The sequence below is a fragment of the Geotrypetes seraphini genome, chromosome 13 (assembly GCF_902459505.1).
Source record: "Geotrypetes seraphini chromosome 13, aGeoSer1.1, whole genome shotgun sequence".
NCBI classification, from domain to species: Eukaryota; Metazoa; Chordata; class Amphibia; order Gymnophiona; family Dermophiidae; genus Geotrypetes; species Geotrypetes seraphini.
The window spans coordinates 20,711,653-20,729,917 of NC_047096.1; the positions used below are offsets into that span (position 1 = coordinate 20,711,653).

General features: G+C 41.9%; 1 protein-coding gene across 1 annotated transcript in view; it reads left to right on the plus strand.

Annotated features, from left to right (window-relative positions):
- Positions 1-18,265, plus strand: part of C2CD2L (C2CD2 like) — a 51,798-nt gene that overhangs the window by 26,179 nt on the left and 7,354 nt on the right. The window contains exons 3-9 of the mRNA XM_033918608.1: positions 2,783-2,902; positions 7,713-7,823; positions 8,045-8,155; positions 8,576-8,690; positions 13,192-13,303; positions 15,120-15,184; positions 15,620-15,747. Coding sequence (XP_033774499.1) covers positions 2,783-2,902; positions 7,713-7,823; positions 8,045-8,155; positions 8,576-8,690; positions 13,192-13,303; positions 15,120-15,184; positions 15,620-15,747 — 762 coding nt within the window. The remainder of the gene's footprint in view (positions 1-2,782; positions 2,903-7,712; positions 7,824-8,044; positions 8,156-8,575; positions 8,691-13,191; positions 13,304-15,119; positions 15,185-15,619; positions 15,748-18,265) is intronic.

Genomic DNA, 18,265 nt, shown 5'->3' on the forward strand with positions numbered 1-18,265 from the left:
TTCCACTATAGTCCTTGCTAGGGCCTCACCATTAAGGGTGTAAGTCCTGCATGGGTTTCTGCTGCCAAGGTGCATGACCCTGCATTTTTTGGCAGTGTTAATCATGCATAAAAAAATTGAGCAGATAGAAAAATTTTAACAGACATTTGAATCTTTGTCTGCTGAACTTTCCCAGAACTCCTGTGGTAATGCCTCTTGACCTTTTGTAAGAGGTATTTAATGGAGAAATTGAAATTTTACTTCTGACCCTATTCACTCTATCAATAAAATATATTACTTGCCAACTAAGAAACGCCCTCGGGGAGATTGGGAAGGAGAAAGCAGAGGAGAAACATTAGATTTGTTCCAAAATAGCAGATCCTGTATATTTTATATTACATTACATTAATGGCTTCTATTCTGCCCGTACCTTGCAGTTCTGGGCAGATTACAAAAGAAACAACTGGATAAAACTATGGATAAAACTAAGTGGGCTACACTCTTACCCCCTCTTCTACAAAGCTGCGCGATAACGGTCCCGAAGCCCATAGAGATTTAAAGGGCTTCGGGGCTGTTGCCGCACAGCAGCTGCTAGCGCGGCTTTGAAGAAGAGGAGGTTAGTTTATCTTGTTTTGAGCAGGACATGAACATGGTATTAAATTTATATTTTAAATACTCGTATGCCTTGTTTGGAGTTCAGAAGATTTGAATTACCCAGATATTTCCAAGTCTACTCAAGAACACAGGGAAAAATCTTTCTATCTGTGGGACAGACTATAAATGTTGTGCATCTGTTTTCTTGGCATACCTATGTAAATGCCTGATCCGATATGGAGGGACCAAATGTCTATTTTTTTGGCCCTGAACACATGAAGGTCTTTCTCATGCTAAAGAAAGTATAGATGGACTTTAGATAGCTAAATGAATGGACTATCCCAGGGGTAGGGAACTCCGGTCCTCGAGAGCCGTATTCCAGTCAGGTTTTCAGGATTTCCCCAATGAATATGTATTGAAAGCAGTGCATGCAAATAGATCTCATGCATATTCATAGGGGAAATCCTGAAAACCCGACTGGAATACGGCTCTCGAAGACTGGAGTTCCCTACCCCTGGACTATCCTTATTTTCCTGTTTGTTCACCCTTTTATATTGTGTCTAAAGAAGACTGAATTTATTCTGCCTTTAAAAGGGTGGGGGATTCCCTCTGCCCCTTTTTTTTATTTCTTCTTTTTGAATACTGTTTCTTTCCGTGTTAATTGGAACAAAAGTATGTCTTATGATTAAACTTCAAATTTCAATGAAAGGAAAATGTGTGTAGTATGGCAGGCTTTGAATAGCACATCATGTTTGCAAGGGGTATAGCCGCAGGGAGCCCATGCCAGCTGAAGACCACCTGCGGTCCTCTGAAAGTTATCCACCCATTCTACACCTAGACCTGCCCAGAATTTGCTATCTGGCAATACTGTTGGCATGGACACTTTTTTTTAGTAGCATGTACATTACGATTGGGTTTTAAAGGAAATAGGTGTATTCACCTATTGAAAATTAGCATTTGCCAAGTTCATATGTTTAAAAACAAAAAAACAAACCTCTGTACTTTTTACTTCTGCTGTTTGGTGTGCGCAGGCCAAGAAGGGGTGAAACTGCATACATACCTGACTTTTTTTTTTTTTTTTTTTTTTTTTTTTTTAAGTTTCTTCCCCTCCTGACCCTTGCCCCTTTTTACTGTGGCTGAAAGCCAGAGAGAACCATTTTGCTTGGGTAAACTATTTTGAATAATATTTTCAGCATTGCTTCAGTGCTAATGGGTACTGCGGAAAAAGAATAAGGAACTAGAAGAGAGGTAGGTGTGAGTGTCCCGAGTCAGGACTTGGGGTATGCTGTTGGAGCTATAGTAGAAGCCTTTATACAATCTGCATCGAGGATGAGTTATTTAAAAACCAATATGATTTTTCTGTTGGACAATGATACTTCAAAATCATATTCTGAAAGGAGTTGCCCTGTCTTGTGCCTGTCAAAAAAATAACAGGGAAAGAGCAATTAATACCAATAGGTATGCAAATGGGGAGTGAAAATACTCAATGTATGTAACAAAGAACACTTCCCTCAACAGACCTTACATAGGATAACTCAGAGACATGGAGTGGCACAGCAGAGGATTAAAAAAACCCCAACCACCTCACCACTCAATCACTGCTTAATCCAAGGAACCCAGCTTTAGCTAAGTTATTTTTCTACTCTCACATATATTTGAAAAATTAAGAGATTTATTGCATTTTTTGAAAAATTTATAATTGGCTTAAAAGTATGAAGGATTAAGCAGTGATTGAGTGGTGAAGGGGGTGGGAGTTACCCTCTGTTGTACCACTCCATGTCTCTGAGCTATCCTATGATATGTAAATCTGTTATTCACAGATCTATATTATAGTCTGTTGAGGAAAGTGTTCTTTGTTACATACTGTCTTGTGCCTATTCAAAAGCTATTTATATTGCAAGAAAGCTACTGATAATTAACAGAGAGGTCTGCAGAAGGTTTATGGGAGGCCTGTGGCTGCATAGTAGCATCCGCCAGTGTAAGAAGAACTGCCATTTTGTTTTTCCATTTCTACAGGAAATCTGTTTTCACATTCATCTACTAGTGTATAGGCAAGGTATTGGTAGAAGTTGTTTGCTCTGGATTCATTTTTCTTAACCACACTCTGGATCTTTAGGACCTATAGGAATTATAGTGTATTTTGATAGAGATAGAAACCCAGAAATCTTAAGGTATGCCAGTGCTTGATCTGTACCTTTCTCCACTTCAGGTATTGCATTGCCAGCTGTCCATAGATGCCATGCACTTTCCTGTCACCGTTACTCAGCAGTCTCCAGCAGCTGTTTCCTTGGATACCTACCAGGTCACTATGATTGTACAGCAAGCTCAGGTAATGAGCCCAGTGCACTGACTTCTTTTAGCAGATGCTATGCTAACCTGCCTAGTATTGTGTTCAGCCCAGGAAGGTGGTTTCGAGGCTGTAAGGGCACGAGGAAAGTTGACTTAATTTGCTTTAGAGAGGATGCCTATAGAGAAGGGTCATAGCTCGTACATTCTACCTCATGCAGGGCTTTTTATAGAAAGGGGACAGAACTGGGAAGGATTACTGTGTCTGGGTTATAAGAACCACCATATCGGGCTTGATCATTGAGCCAAGCATCTTGTCTCTGTGTAGTGACACTGCACAGCAGACTCAAGCCCACCTATGGTCTTCTGGGAGAGACGTCCAAGTGGTTTCTCTCCAGCCCCAAATAAGCTGTAATTGACAACTTTGCTCTCCAACAAGTTGCATAAAGTTGGCCACCTGAGGTATATCTTATTGATGATTTAGAAATGTAGGTGGGAGCTGATTGGCCGCTGGTGACTTAAAAGCAATGCATGGCTGATTGGCAACGTGATATCTGACTTGCTGATCAGCATAGGAGTGTGTCCTTACGCTGAGAAGACAAGGTAGATCCAGGCTCCTTATCCTTCCTAAGGAGACTATGATATATTCTTCCTTTGAGTGCATGGTGCCCTAACAATTTGCAAGCTGTACTCTGGGGGGCTTATTCTATTGGGCAAGTATGTACAGTATAGTCATTTCTCAGATGTCCATCTCAACAAAACTGAACTATTTCTCTCTGGGTATTCCTCGATTTTAACTTCTTTCTCTTCTTTCCCTAATGTCACAACTAGGGCTGCAGGAAGATTAAACATTTTAATTGCAATTAATTTGTAAGATATATATATTTTTTAAAGAAAATACCCACAAAAAAATTCCTGAAATCAAGCTAAATCTGCAGCCCTAGTATAAATGGATAATGAAATTGGTTTTACAACTCAAATTTGTGAATTATGCAATCAAAGGGGAAGAGAAGATTTTAAGGGGGCAGGGCTGGTAGAAGAGCATCTGGAAGTGTAGTTTGGTAGTTGAATGTCATGCTGATTGAAAATGGCATAACGAATTTCCATACAAATTAATATATATGGATGTAAAAACTATAGTGAAAGCAATGTGACAATTATGAATATACTGTACATCTTTAAAATAATCTCACTACACTTTCGACCTGGTTTACAGCACAGCACAACTACTCATGAAAGATCAGCAGAGTCCACAAAGAGAAGTACTAAACATTCCACAGGCATAGAGTTCCAGAACAAGGCAGAAAAACCCACAATTTGCACATCAGCAACGCTTCTTCTGTGAAAATTATTAAGAGGAGGAAAAAGCCTCAGATCCCCCCCCTCCACCAAACCGAGAAACTCAGATTGAAAACAGGTGGAGTTTTACAGGGTGTAATAAAGTCACTGGCATAAAAAACCTCCTCAATAATATTTCAATAGAGAAAAGCCTTGTGCATTGCAAGTGGGATATACTCTGCCTTGTATCAGGACCCCTGTGATCTGAAAATGATTTGAAAAGCCAAATTCTATTGAGTAAACAGAAAGACACCGCACATCGACGGTGGCCAGCGTTTCGCTAATTATAAGCTGCCTCAGGATGTGAAGTCACAGTCAGTCTCTCAAATCAACTCCTCGATCAAACATGGTGGTTCCCCATGTATACTGTACATCTTTAGCATACACCAACCCTAATAATACCAGGGGTAAGGGTAATGGTCTCAAAAGAGATAAGGGCTCCTTTTATCAAGCCGTCGGACATTTCATCACAAGCTAACCCCCGCGGCTGGCTAAAAAATTAACGCCTGCTCAATGCAGGCGTTAGCAGCTACTGCGGCAGGCGGTTTAACGCACGGTATTACGCACGTTAAACCCCTACTGCAGCTTGATAAAAGGACCCCTAAGACCGCAAAGGGTCCCTTGAGTTAAGAGCGCATTAGAGCTTCAATCCAAGAAAAAGCATTTTCCTCAAGAGAAGATAGAGAAGTTCAGATAGGGATAGCTGACAGGCTCTGTCAAGCTTGTTCAGGTCAACTCGTGTGTAAATATAGTAATCTGATTCCTTGTAGTAAATGGAACAGATTGAGACAGTTCAGTAGTCAGAAGGAAGTGATCCGTCCAGGAAAGGGGAAGTAGGGCAGACCATCACAAGAGACCTGAGACCAAGTGGTAAAAAATACAAGCTCAGAGAGTAGCCAGCTCGACGAGTAGGGGAATGGATTCCCTGGGAGGAGCATAGTGGCTCCATTAGCTGACCAAATTCCTCTTCATTGGAGTTAGTTATGGGGGAGGGGAGGTGGGGAAGAGGGGCTTTGTTCACCCATCCCCCAATGATTCTCCATATCATGTGCTTCAACACAATGCCAAATCACATTTAGCACAATGCCACCACTTGGAAATGACATTACAATTGGACACTTGTGGCACATTATAAGCCCGATTGTCTTCAAACAGTTGCTTCCCATTTGGTTCATTACTCTAGAGCAGTGTGCCGCGAGATGTTGCCTGGTGTGCCGCAGGGCCGCCATCAGGGCAGTACTACCAGTCCTGCATTCAGGGGCCCGGAGCTGACAGGGGGCCCGAGGCAGGGGCGCCAGTAGCTCGCCAAGGCAAAGTGAGTCGATCACCCAGGACTCACTTTGTCTTGGCGATCTAATCTATCGAGCTGATAAGTCTTCTTCTCCCCGACGTCAATTCTGCAGTCAGAGAGGAAGATCGGGCCAGCCAATCGCTGCCTGGCTGGGCGGAACTTCCTCTCCGATTGCAGAATTGACGTCAGGGAGAGCATGCGTCGGCGTCGGCTTTGGGGCCTGTTATCCATTGGTGGGTCCTGTTCCCCGATGGCAGCGGCAGTGGCTTGGGGAACGGCAGGGAGAAAGAAAGAAAGGGGGCAGGCAGGGAAACAGAAGGAAAGAAGAGAAACAGAAAAAAAGAAAGAAAGGTCAGGGAGAGAGGAAGAAAAAGTTGGGGGAGGGAATGAGGTGTGGAGGAGAGAAAGCATACAGGCTGATAGAAGGGAAGAAAGATTGGATGCACAGTCAGAAGAAGAAAGTGCAACCAGAAATCACCAGACAAGGTAGGAAAAATGATTTTATTTTAAATTTAGCAAAGTGAAGGCAGTATTACCACAGTTTTCAAAGGAATTTGCCCAAATAACTTAATAGTTAACTGGGTAAATTCCCAGAGATGAAAACTTCCCTTCACTTACTATGCACAGTTCTGAATTTATATCTGCTGTCTATATTTTACAATATGGTCACCTTTTACTAAACCGCAATAGTGGTTTTTAGCGCAGGGAGCCTATGAGCGTCAAGAGCAGCGCTGGGCTAAAAACTGCTATTGTGGTTTAATAAAAAGGATGGAGGGTATATTTGTCTATTTTTGTATGCTATAAAAACCAAATACAGAGAGAGACTGAGAGCTGTTGACAAAGAGCTACGTGTGTGTCTTTCTTCGATTCCAGCCAGAATATCAGATTTGTGTTCAGCCAAACAGGCCCAGGTTTCGCACTGAATAAAGTATTTTATAATTTTTCACTATTCTGTTTTCTTAATATTTCATAATAAAGTAATTATAAAATACTTTCTTTGTGTTTATTTGATTCCTATTCAAGAGAATTACTTTATATATAGTCAATAGAGGCACAGAGTTAAATTTTTTAACATTTTCTAATGGTGGTGTGCCTCGTGATTTTTTTCATGAAACAAGTGTGCCTTTGCCCAAAAAAGGTTGAAAAACACTGCTCTAGAGAAATACTAAATCTTGGACCCCTGAAGAAGAAGTGTTTTTCGAAACATGGACCGTGTTGGGTCCATGATTTTTAAACTAAGTGAACCACCTTTTGGGCTACAACGTTTTATTGACCTTAATAAAGTCCTAACATCTTGTACATTGTTTCTGCAGTTTCTTTTGGTTTTGTGTTATTGTGTTATATACAGGTTAGGGCACAGAAAGAGGAAAAAGCGAGAAGAGCAAAGAACCAAGAAAGGGTGGGGTATGGAGGAGGGAAGGGAAGTCCCTGCAGCCTCCTCAGCATGGGGTTGGGGGAAGGAGTAATGTAGATAATGAAAGAGCACAGGAGGGGGGGATGAGCAGAAAAAGGAGAAACCAGGCATGGGAGGTGAGACAGAAAAGAAAGAAGTAAAAGAAAATGGAAGCGCTCTCAACACATGCTCTCTTCCCGGATGAGTGGGCAGGAACCCATACATCCTTGCTCTTACCTGGGCAGCATCTCCTTCCGTCCTCTTCTGCCACTGCTAGCTCCCTGCTGATAGAGGTCCCCACTAATGGCGCTGATCCCAATTGTAGAAGAGAAGGAAAAGGCAGACTGGCTGCAAATAAAAGAAGAACCCCCCACCCCAAGATAAAGAAGTTCACCCCCTCCCATGCTTCACCTCTCTTATCTTCTTGCACCCCTCCAGCCCACCGATGTAGCAACCTTTTCTCTCTTACCTGATCTGCAGCTCCCATGCTGGACTCGCCAGTTCTCTGAAAAGAGGCTGCAGCGTTGGCATGTAAATGTTGCTGGTGGCTCTGTCTGACCCAGAAACAGAAAGTTACATCAGAGCTTGATATAACTTTCTGTTTCCGGGTCAAGCAGAGCCAGCAGCAGTGCACACGCTCTGACATGACAACCTCTTTCCAGAGTCAGAGAAGCAGCAGACCAGGTATGATGAATTATGATTAATGTTTTTGATCTGCATTAAAGATTTAGCATGTTAATCGCATTATTAACATGCTAAATCTGCAGCCCTCATCATAATCTCTCTTTATCTCATGGCAACATGCTAAGATTCTTTCATTTCCTTTTCTAGCTGGAGATAAGCTTGGAGGAGGTGCAGAATGAAGGACTACTGGTATCCTGGATCTTTAGAGACAGACCGGACCTAACTCTGAATGTCATTCCAAAGCACCAACTACAGGAGGTAAGACATTATGTATTGTACAGCACCCCGGATCTCATTGATTGGATAGCGCAGAAGGAATAGGTCGCATGTTGGTAAGTGTGCCCAATTAGGATAGAGTAGCCATTGCCTTTCCAGAACACTGGGAAGAGGCAGGCAGACTGAGGATGGGGTCCTAAATATTGACATATTGGGTTTCTGTTTCTTTGCTCAATTCCTTTCTAATTTTTGTTGCTTTGCAGGGGAATAATAGGACAGTGGATTTATCCTTTATCCAGAATCTAATTGAAGACACTATAGTGAGCATTCAGCCAGCGATGATGGTGAATTTAAAAGCATGCACTGGAGGAATGGTGAGGACCAGGCTCCATCTCCCTACTTCACCCATAGCCTTCCTTTCATATTGCCTTAATTTCTGTATATGTCATGGTGTGAGCCACCTTCACAGTGATTGCAGAAGAGGAAGTGAATGACCAGAAATGTAGTTTGGACAGCCTAGGGCAGGGGTCTCAAAGTCCCTCCTTGAGGGCCGCAATCCAGTCGGGTTTTCAGGATTTCCCCAATGAACATGCATTGAAAGCAGTGCATGTACATAGATCTCATGCATATTCATTGGGGAAATCCTGAAAACCAGACCGGATTGCGGCCCTCGAGGAGGGACTTTGAGATCCCTGGCCTAGAGGTATAGAATTGCTAGCAATGCTTAAGTGAATGCTGCTATTTCTGATCTGAAGTCCCTGGTATGTGTCTTGCTTCCTTTCTCTCCCCAAAAGGTTTCCTGTGATAGGCTGCTCAAAGGGTCTCCATCCAGCATGCCGTCCTTCTCAGCTGGCATACTGGTGCTGCGACAGCTGCGAGTGGAAGATGTGCCCCCCTTGGGGAAAGGAGGTGAGACTGTAAGAGCTATGATGGTGAATCATTCTTGTAGTCTCATCTTTTTGTGATCGGAGTTGGTTGGGTAATTATATTCAAGAAAGAAATCAATTAACGAGGAAGAAATGTGTGAGCCTGTTTGGGGGGGGGAGGTTAATTGCTGAATTTCTGCCAATATCATAATATATGTACATTCTGTACTAGAATCCAGATGGAATACCAAGATGAACATCCCTACTCTTGTGAAAGAGTTTTACATTAGCTAGTCATGTAAAAGACAGCACTGTTGACACTGCATTTCTTCCGAGTTAGCACCAAACCAATATCCATGCATGATGTCATGGAAGAGTGAGTGTAACACTCTGCTGGGACATTAGGTCTATGTCGGCTCAGAGAGGAGGCATCCTGTAAATATTTAGTCAGAGAGTGTGGCAGAGAGTGATGTAAAAAAAAAAAAAAATAGACACAGGAGCAACTACTAGAAAATCTTAACTCCATCAAGCTTCGTACCATAAATTATACATTAATGCACTAGTTCTCAACCCTGTCCTGAGGGACCCCAACCAGGCAGGTTTTCTGGATAACCCTAATAAATATGCATGAGACATATTTGCATGCCTGTCTCCTATATTATATGCATATTCATTGGGGGTCCCTCAGGACAGGGTTAAGAAAGAACCACTGCATTATAAGGATACCATCTTAGGAGACATACTGAAAATCTCAAAAATCTAATTGAATATTAGCCATTTTTTAAAAATTTTGAACCAACAATCTTCCAACCACACAAAATAGATAAAAATTACCTTATTTGATACACTCCATATGTAAAAAGATGAACTTGCATAAGGCTTCATTCTATATCGTGCCCACATGTCCATCTTAAAAATAAAAAAGTCCCAAGTTTGAATTTATTTAAAAGAAGTGTATACTCTTTCCCTATGAGGGGCCTTAAGCAACCTGAGCCAATTAGAGCCTTTGGCCCCTCCCCGTTGCATCCCAGGATGCACTGGGAGGGGAAGGCCTGCCATTTTGAAGAGGTGGGCCTGCTGGCCAGAGGTAGGAGGCATCCCTCTGACTAGCCTTCGTAAATAAGGTAAGGGGGGTGGGGGGTCATTGGGGGTAGGACGGTGGTGGTGGGAAGGAGTGGGTATCCCTCCTGCTGCCAGGGGGGAGGGGGGGTGTTGCTTGGCGGTGGGAAGAAGTGGCCATCTCTTTCGCTGTCAGGGGGGAAGGGTGTCAGTGGGGTTGCTTGTCGGCAGCAGCAGGAGTGAGTGGGCATCCCTCCTGTTAGATTGATATCAATGTAATGTTATTTACTTTCCAAAATATAACTGTAATCCAAATAAGCTGATACTTAGCTTTCACCTGATGGAAGCTCTTGCCGTTTTGCTATTAAAGCTTCATCTGGGGCTTTAATGTTCATACAGTTATACTGCTATTCACAGTCTTCATAACTTTGCATTACTGTACATACAACTGTTGACTTTCATAGGCTTTCATCGATGTCTCTTGTTTGCCCCAACTCCCCCAGTCAGTAGAGAGTCCCCTTCTTTTATTACTTGGCAAGGGAACTTAGAACCAACCAAGTCTGAGAGCAGCTTAGTTTCTTTTAAATTCGATGATATCTGTCCCCCCTCCTGGGTATGACAGGAGTCTCCTTCTGCTTCCAGGACTTTGGCAGGAGTAAAAGGGCACCAAAGACCCAAGATTCCTCTCTATCCACTCCCTGAAACCAATTTGGGAGCCTCCCTCGGTACACGGGCTCTGGTGGGAGTTTGGGATCACAAAAAAACCTTGAACTTATTCTTTACACTTTCCTTTATAACCTTCCCCCCCCTCAGTAAAAGGGACCTCCTCCTCCTTCTCTTCAGCCTGTGCTAACTACAAACTGCAATCTCAGTGACCCCCCTGGAAATCCTGTATTGCAAACCTTTCTAACATATGCATTATCCAGGGAGAGGGGGTGTCAACGCTGGCAAAAATCATGGTTCTTAATGAGAGAGTCGTGCTAAAACCTGATTTCCTCTTAGGCCTTGTTGGTGAAAAAACTTACTGCAGCTGTCTAAAGAGCTCCTGTGTTTCTTTCCCTTCTTTTCTGTACATTATGGACTGAATTCTATATATTGAACCTAAAAATAATCAGCACCAAAAAAACCCCCCAAAACACCTGCCTAAGCTCTATTCTATAAATGGTGCCTAATGTTAGAAACAGTTTATAGTTTAGCGCTCACACCCAGGAAGAACTGCGCTTATCTTTAGGGAAATGTGGTGCAAAACCTTGCATCTAACATTAGACGTGGATGCCCCTTATGCTATCATTACACATGTACCTTGGGAGAACGCCCATGACCCTCCCATATCTACACTTCTTTTTTGGCACCTTGTATACATTTAAATTAAAACCCATTAATGCTAATTGTTTATTGTTTATTGTTTAATTAGTTTCTTGATTAAACGCTTTATCGATTCTGCAAAGCGTTGTACAAAACACTAGATAAAATAACATTGCAACAAACAGAATTACCATTAAAACAAACTTTTAAAAAAATGAAAATACAAAACTGTTAGACGAACTACAACACGTACTAGGTTAAATAAGGACGCACTAACAAAAGATACATGAAGGAAAGAGGGAGGAAATACAATAATTATAGTAAATGAGAGAGACATTAAGGGAAAGAACAAAAGGGCAGGACTTAATGGAGAAAAAAGAAGGAAAGAAAAGAGAAAAGAAAAGAAGAAGAGAAAAAAAAAAAAAAATTAAGAAATAACAACTTCAATTAAAAGCATCTTTAAAAAGGAAACATTTTAAGCTACTTTTAAACGTTTTTAAATTATTTTCTGTTTTTAGATAAAGCGGAAGAGCATTCCAAATCGTAGGAGCAGTTACAGAGAAGTTAGAGGTTCGGCGTGTACCAATTATTTTTAAGGAGGGGATATTTAAATTGGATTGGGTTATGGATCTTAAAGATCTTGGTGGATCATAGGGAATCAATATTCTATCAATAAAAGCTGGGGAATTAGTCTGCATAGTTTTAAATGTCAAAAGGGCAATTTTGTAAGTTATCCTATGTGAGATAGGTAACCAGTGGGCATCTTTTAACAGAGGAGTAACGTGGTCATACTTTGTTGCTCTGGAGATTATCTTGATTGCCGTATTTTGAATTAGTTGCTTACTTCAGAGAAGAGCGACAAAAATGATAAAAGGTATGGAAAACCTTTCATACGCAGACAGATTAGAAAGGCTGGGGCTCTTCTCCCTGGAGAAGTGGAGACTCAGGGGAGACATGATAGAGGCTTTCAAGATCTTGAAAGGCATAGAGAAGGTAGATAGGGACAGATTCTTCAGCCTATTGGGAACCACAAGAACAAGGGGGCACTCAGAGAAGTTAAAAGGGGACATGTTTAGAACCAATGCTAGGAAATTCTTTTTCACTCAGAGGGTGGTGGGCACCTGGAATGCGCTTTCCGGAGGTTATGATAGGACAGAGTACACTACGGGGTTTCAAAGAAGGATTGGATAAATTCCTTAAGGACACGAGGATTGAGGGATACAGATAGAAGTAGGGATAGGATTATGAAAGGATATAGATAGAAGGATAAAGGGGATTAAAGGGTTTTAGGCAAGGATCACCTTACAGGTCATGGACCTGATGGGCCACCGCGGGAGCGGACTGCTGGGTGAGATGGACCTCTGGTCTGACCCAGCGGAGGCAACTTCTTATGTTCTTATGTTACTCAATTAAGTTGTGCACGCAACTGAAAGCGCCATTTATAGAATTCGGGCATATAGGGCACCTCTGTTTAGGCGCCTAAGTGCAGATACCTAAATGTGGCAGGTGTTTGAGTAATTCTATTGTAGTAATAGTGGTTATCTAATCATTTTAGAAATAAATTGTCAGGATAGAGGAAAATATTTAGAAAATAAAATTTATGAAATTAAATACATTCTGAATATAGAATTTTATAAAGTGAATGTTGGGAAGTTTGTTAGAACATCCCGTTTTGTAATTAGGTGTTTGAGTAATTACAGAAGGTGCCCTCCCCCCCCCAAAAAAAATGCTCAAGCCTCCAAAGTGGAGGCTTTAAGTCTTCCTCCCACCTTTTTGTCCTCCCTCCCCACCCCCCACTATTACCATGGCTACACCTTTGTCATAATTTGCCCTGGACCTGCAATGACAGCAATGACCATAACAGAGTAAAGGAACTGATGCAGGCTATCTGAGGACATGCCTGGATGTTAGGAGTCCTATGTGCAGGGGTTCAAACCCACCACACTGGTTTCTTTTTTTTTTTTTTTAATGACCGTTAATGCTGCTGTAACTCCTGGGCACATCTTGGGGATGGAGGCTGGAGGAGAAATACTGAATGTAGGAAGAGGCACAAGAGTGTTCACCTAGGGGGCTTAATCATTCACCAGCTCTGGTCAAAGCACAGCATTCTGAGCTGCAGTGGAAGATATGTCAGTTCTAAGACCCTTCTGATCCATCATGCAATCCTTTTTTTTCCCCAGGAAGAGGTGACCTGTATTGTGTAGCAGAACTAGACTGTCCCCCACAGCAGAAGCAGACGAGGCCGGTGAAAGGGAACACCTCTGAGGTTGCGTGGAGTGATGAGATCTCTCTGTAAGGAACTGTGAGGGGGGAATGCTCTGGAACATTTCGGAGACACACTGCAGGCTTATTATTTTCTTATTCTAAAAGACTACATAACTATTGTGGATCATTTTTATTACTGTATGTGTGTTAGTTATAACTTTAAAGAAGGCTAATTTGCTGCTGCCTTTCTTTTCTGCTTTTAACACAATGGATGCTGTTTTAATTTTATTATCAGTACTTGTAGTCTGCCCATTCAACCACATACTCATATATAAAGTAATTACCAATTCATGTGAGGAATACACTATGTATATAACATAATGCTATTCAGAAACATGGCCTCAGATTCGGAGCCTACGTGTAGTCCTATCATGGACTGAGCGGTCAGCGTATTGTTACAGCTCCATATTCCAGTCATAGGCCACACATCTCGAATTAAAATTTTTTTTAAAAAATTTTTTTATAAGTGAAGCTTAAATATTGTACTAAAAGTCCAAACTATTCTTAAGTGCACTTTAAATATAGTGATAAAAATCCAATCTTACAAAGTTTAGAGTATTAGCTTGAAACATATACAGGATAGTTTGACCACTTGGGTTGATTGCATTTAGTTTGCATTCAACCACATAACCATATAATAGATAAAACAACATAAACAAATCCAAAGACAAACAAAATACAGTATGTAAAACAAGGCAACTAGAATGATAGAATCCAGTACCTTTTGTTCTTTCTCCTTCACTGCTTAACACCTTGTTTCTGTTTTCCCCGCTATTCATTTATCCCTTAAGTATATTATTGTAATAAGCTCAGGAGTTTTTAATGATTGAACTGTGATATAGAGAGGCAGCAATCATACTGAAGTCAGAGGGCCTTATTTGAAAAACATCTACATATCTATATGGAATACATGTATAAATAGCGATTTCAGAAAGGCACTATTTGTCCATGCACTAGCCACACCTTACTAGGGGCTTTGCCACAGATAGACCAAGGCCTCTCTGCTTTGGAGTTGGGCCCATCTAGGCTATGGCAGCAGCACAGGCCAATAAGAGGAGAACTGAAGGTGGTGTCGGCATCCACACTGCTTAGTGCCCAGCCATGTTATTAACATCAGGCCCTGCCACAAAATCAGTCCTTTGCACCTGAAATAGAGGTTGAAAGGGGGGAGTGGTTTAGGAAACCTGAAAAACTAGACAAGACTTTTCCATTTTAAAATGGAAAGCCATGTCTAGATTTTAAAATATGCCGGCCTCAAAGTTCGCCCAAGTGCCAGCTTGAGAGGACCAATGCAAAGGCCAACAGAACCTTTCCTGGTTGGGTCTACTGCTCAGTAGGCCCAATCTCCAGTCGTTCTTGCTACATTCAACATCTGGGTTGAAAATGGTATCTCTTAAACTTTAACTCATTGCAGCTCCTGCACATTCACACAAAGACCCATTTTTGTATAGGATATTAAGGAAGAAATTGAGACATCCTACCCCTAATGTCTCATCCCATTGTATGCCTTTGGGCCTTTATCGATAAATATGCTGGAGATCCACTGAGTTAGGAACTGAAGTGTCATTGCAACAGTTAAGCTAGATAGGAAGTGGGTTAAAAGCAAGGACAGCCCATGAATATTTACAGATTAAGACTTCTGGCACTGATATTGCCAGAAGAGGCTGTTTCAGAGTTGAGCTAGGAGCTTCACATTGCTTTAGCAATTTTCTCCTGCAAATAGTCTATATGTGGAAGTCCTCCAGTGGACGTAGCGAGAAGAAGGCAGTAGTAAGAGAGACAAGAAGAGGGCACAGGCAGGAGATCCACTGGATGATCTGTTTTCTTGATTTTTCTTCGGCAGAGAGCTGGGCCCAGGGAGTAAGGAACTGAGACTGAAGGTGCTGGGGAGCTGCAGCGATGGAGAAAGTGAGTGCAACAAAGTCCTTGACCGGACCTAAACATTTTATTCATTGCTTCTGTCATGTAATTCCACATGTGGGTCTGCTTTCGGGGTCCTTGCTGTTCTCCTCTATAGACCTGCAGCTTAGAACAGCCTAGTCAGATTTTCAGAATGCCCACAATGAATATGCATGAGATACATTTGCATGCACTACCTCTATTATATGCAAATGTATCTTATGGGTATCCTGAGAACCTGACTGGGTTGAGAACCCCTGGCTTAGAACAAAGATGGCAGCTGTTGAGTGTGGGCATCCAATGATGCCACATGGCCTCTGTAGTACCCAGAGGGAGTGAATCCATGGGGTAGAGGAGAATATGGTGTTGAACATGAAGAAGAAAGAATACAGATAACGTTTAGGAAGAAGGGTTTATTGTGAATCCATGTTTTGTTACACACAGGTTTGCTGCTGGGACATACCTCTGTCTCTTTAGATTCTCCTTCCAGAGCTCTATGTGGGAAGCAAGTGTACCCCCTAACATCTGGTCTCAAGCAATCCATGGCATCTGCACCCACCATTTCACTAGAGGTAACGTGACTTAAAAGGCTGCTGCCCGATTTGCTCCAGATTTCAGAGGCTTCAGTTTAGTTTAATATATATAAAAAAAAAAAAGTATAATCCATAGACTCGCTTTTCTAGGTGGATTACAAATGTAACACTCATAATCAGAACAAACATCACATGATGTCATTAGTAGATCTTGTACACAAAAAATTTTAAATAAGGGCCTTGTCAAATAAATTTGTGACTAGAGAGCGACACGGGGACAAAGATTCATCCCTATCCCCTCACTGTCCCTACAGTGAAGTGCATTTTTCATCCCTGTCCCTTCACCATCTCTGCAGTCTTAATTTTTTTTCCCCCACATCTCCCCGCTCAAAGCAGAAATATTACTTTATGCAGTTTTATGGGCCTAAGGCATTACAAATAAACATTTTAAGCCTATAGAGTGTGTGTGTGTAAGGGGGGGGGGGGCGGTCCTGGCTTTTATTTTGATTGAAAGAACATCAATAAAAGTACAACTTGTGAGGCATGATGGGTTCTGCATTGCACATAGAAAACCAAACATCAGCTCAATAATAGTGATATTTTAGTCCAGTTTTCCCAAAAATGTTAAGCACCCTTTGATCAAGCTGCTTTGGGGTGTTTTGGGGGTTTTTTTATCGTGAGCCGCTGTGGTAAAAGCTCCGACGCTCTAAGAAATTCAGATAAAATACAGTAAATCCTAACACTCATAGAATTTCTTAGAGCATCGGCGCTTTTACCAGTGGCCCACGATTTAAAAAAAAAAAAAAAAAAACAACAAAAAAAACCCAATGCAACTTGATCAAAGGGGACCTTAGTTCTTATACAGTTCACAAAATAGTAACAAATAAACCAAGAAGTGATTTTTTTTTTTTTTTTTAAATTGTGAACAAAACTGACACAATTGCAAATATATCAAGAATAGCCTTCAGAATATCACATACAAATAACTTACCCTCCCCCCCCTTTTTTTTACAAAAGTGCAGAACAAGATTTTAGCGCCAGCCAGCACACAATGCTCTGCGCTATTCCAATGCTCATAGGAACTCTATGGCCATCGGAACAGCACATAGCATTCAACATGCCAGCCAACTCTAAAAATCTCTTCTGTGCTTTTGTAAAAAGGGGGTTACTGATTTTTCAGTGTAAAAGCAAACCAATAGCAAATGGCTTAATGCTTTTCTCAGTGAAGCAAAACCAAACAGGAGCACATCTATAAATGGCATCCCAATTTATAGGCAGCTGTAGGCTAGACATCAACAAACATAACTACCCCATACAGCCCACCATTAAAATACTGGGTGTAACTCTGGACCAATGCCTCACCATGAAAGATCAGGTGGACTCCCTAATCAAAAATAGTTTTTTCACCCTCTGGAAACTTTTGATAACTCTGCCTTCAGAATCTTGGTACAATCCCTTGTATTAAGTCAACTCGACTACTGTAACATCGCCTACTTAGCAATCCCCCAAAAGAATATGCGACGATTACAACTAATGCAAAACACTGCGGTCAGACTAATCTTCGGTCTAAAGAAGTTCGATCACGTGACGCCATACTTCAAACAGCTACACTGGCTGCCGATGGAAGCTCGTGTAAAGTTTAAGTTCGCCTGCCTCTGTTTTAAAGTTTTCTACGGTCTAACCCCTAAATACATCACTGACCTATTCTCCTTCTCAGCCAACAAACACAAGAGAAGCTCTCACTCGCACTTCGTTTCTCCCCCGGTTAGAGGATGCAAACTAAAAAAACACCATGAGCATCTTCTCTCACATCAGGCTGCTCTATGGGGTAAAGACCTAGAACAACTCCTATTGCCCACCACTTATGAGGTATTCAGTATACGCCTCAAAACTCACCTATTCCTGAAATACCTAGACCCACTTCCCTCCTTCCCCTCTCTTGCCCTTTCTCCCCATTGTTCCCACATCCCTTAAGTTAACTCAACTTGTACGTCAACTCAACTTGTACTCCACTAATCTTCTGTAAACCGCATAGAACTTAACGGTATTGCGGTATATAAACTGTTATTATTATTATTATTATTATTATTAGGCGTCCTACCACTGTCTAACCAGCCAATTGGGACACACATTAAAAAAAAACAAAAAAGAAAACATCCTGAGGCAGGCTGCCTACATTGTAGGTGTCTTCACGAGCCTAGAGAGGCGTATAGGACTGCCTAAGCTCACCCAAGGCTAGGAGTGGGCATGGTTTCACCTGGAAGTGGCCTTAGGCGACTTCAGGCGTCTCCTAGGGCCACGATAGGTGCCTCCATTTCAAATAGACGCGGCCGCTGAACTGATCGTGGCAAGGGAATCTCCCTACTGCAATCAGTTTTAGAGGCCACGGCAGGGATCCCTCCCTCCCCCCTGCAAAGAATATCAGCATGAGGGATACCCAGTTCCTCCTGCTGCCTCCCCCTCCAAGAGGACATGGGAAGGGCTCATGGCATCCAAACACATCAGGTGACCCAGTACCAAGTAACCTTTATCTGACCAACCTGATTTGCTTGTTCAT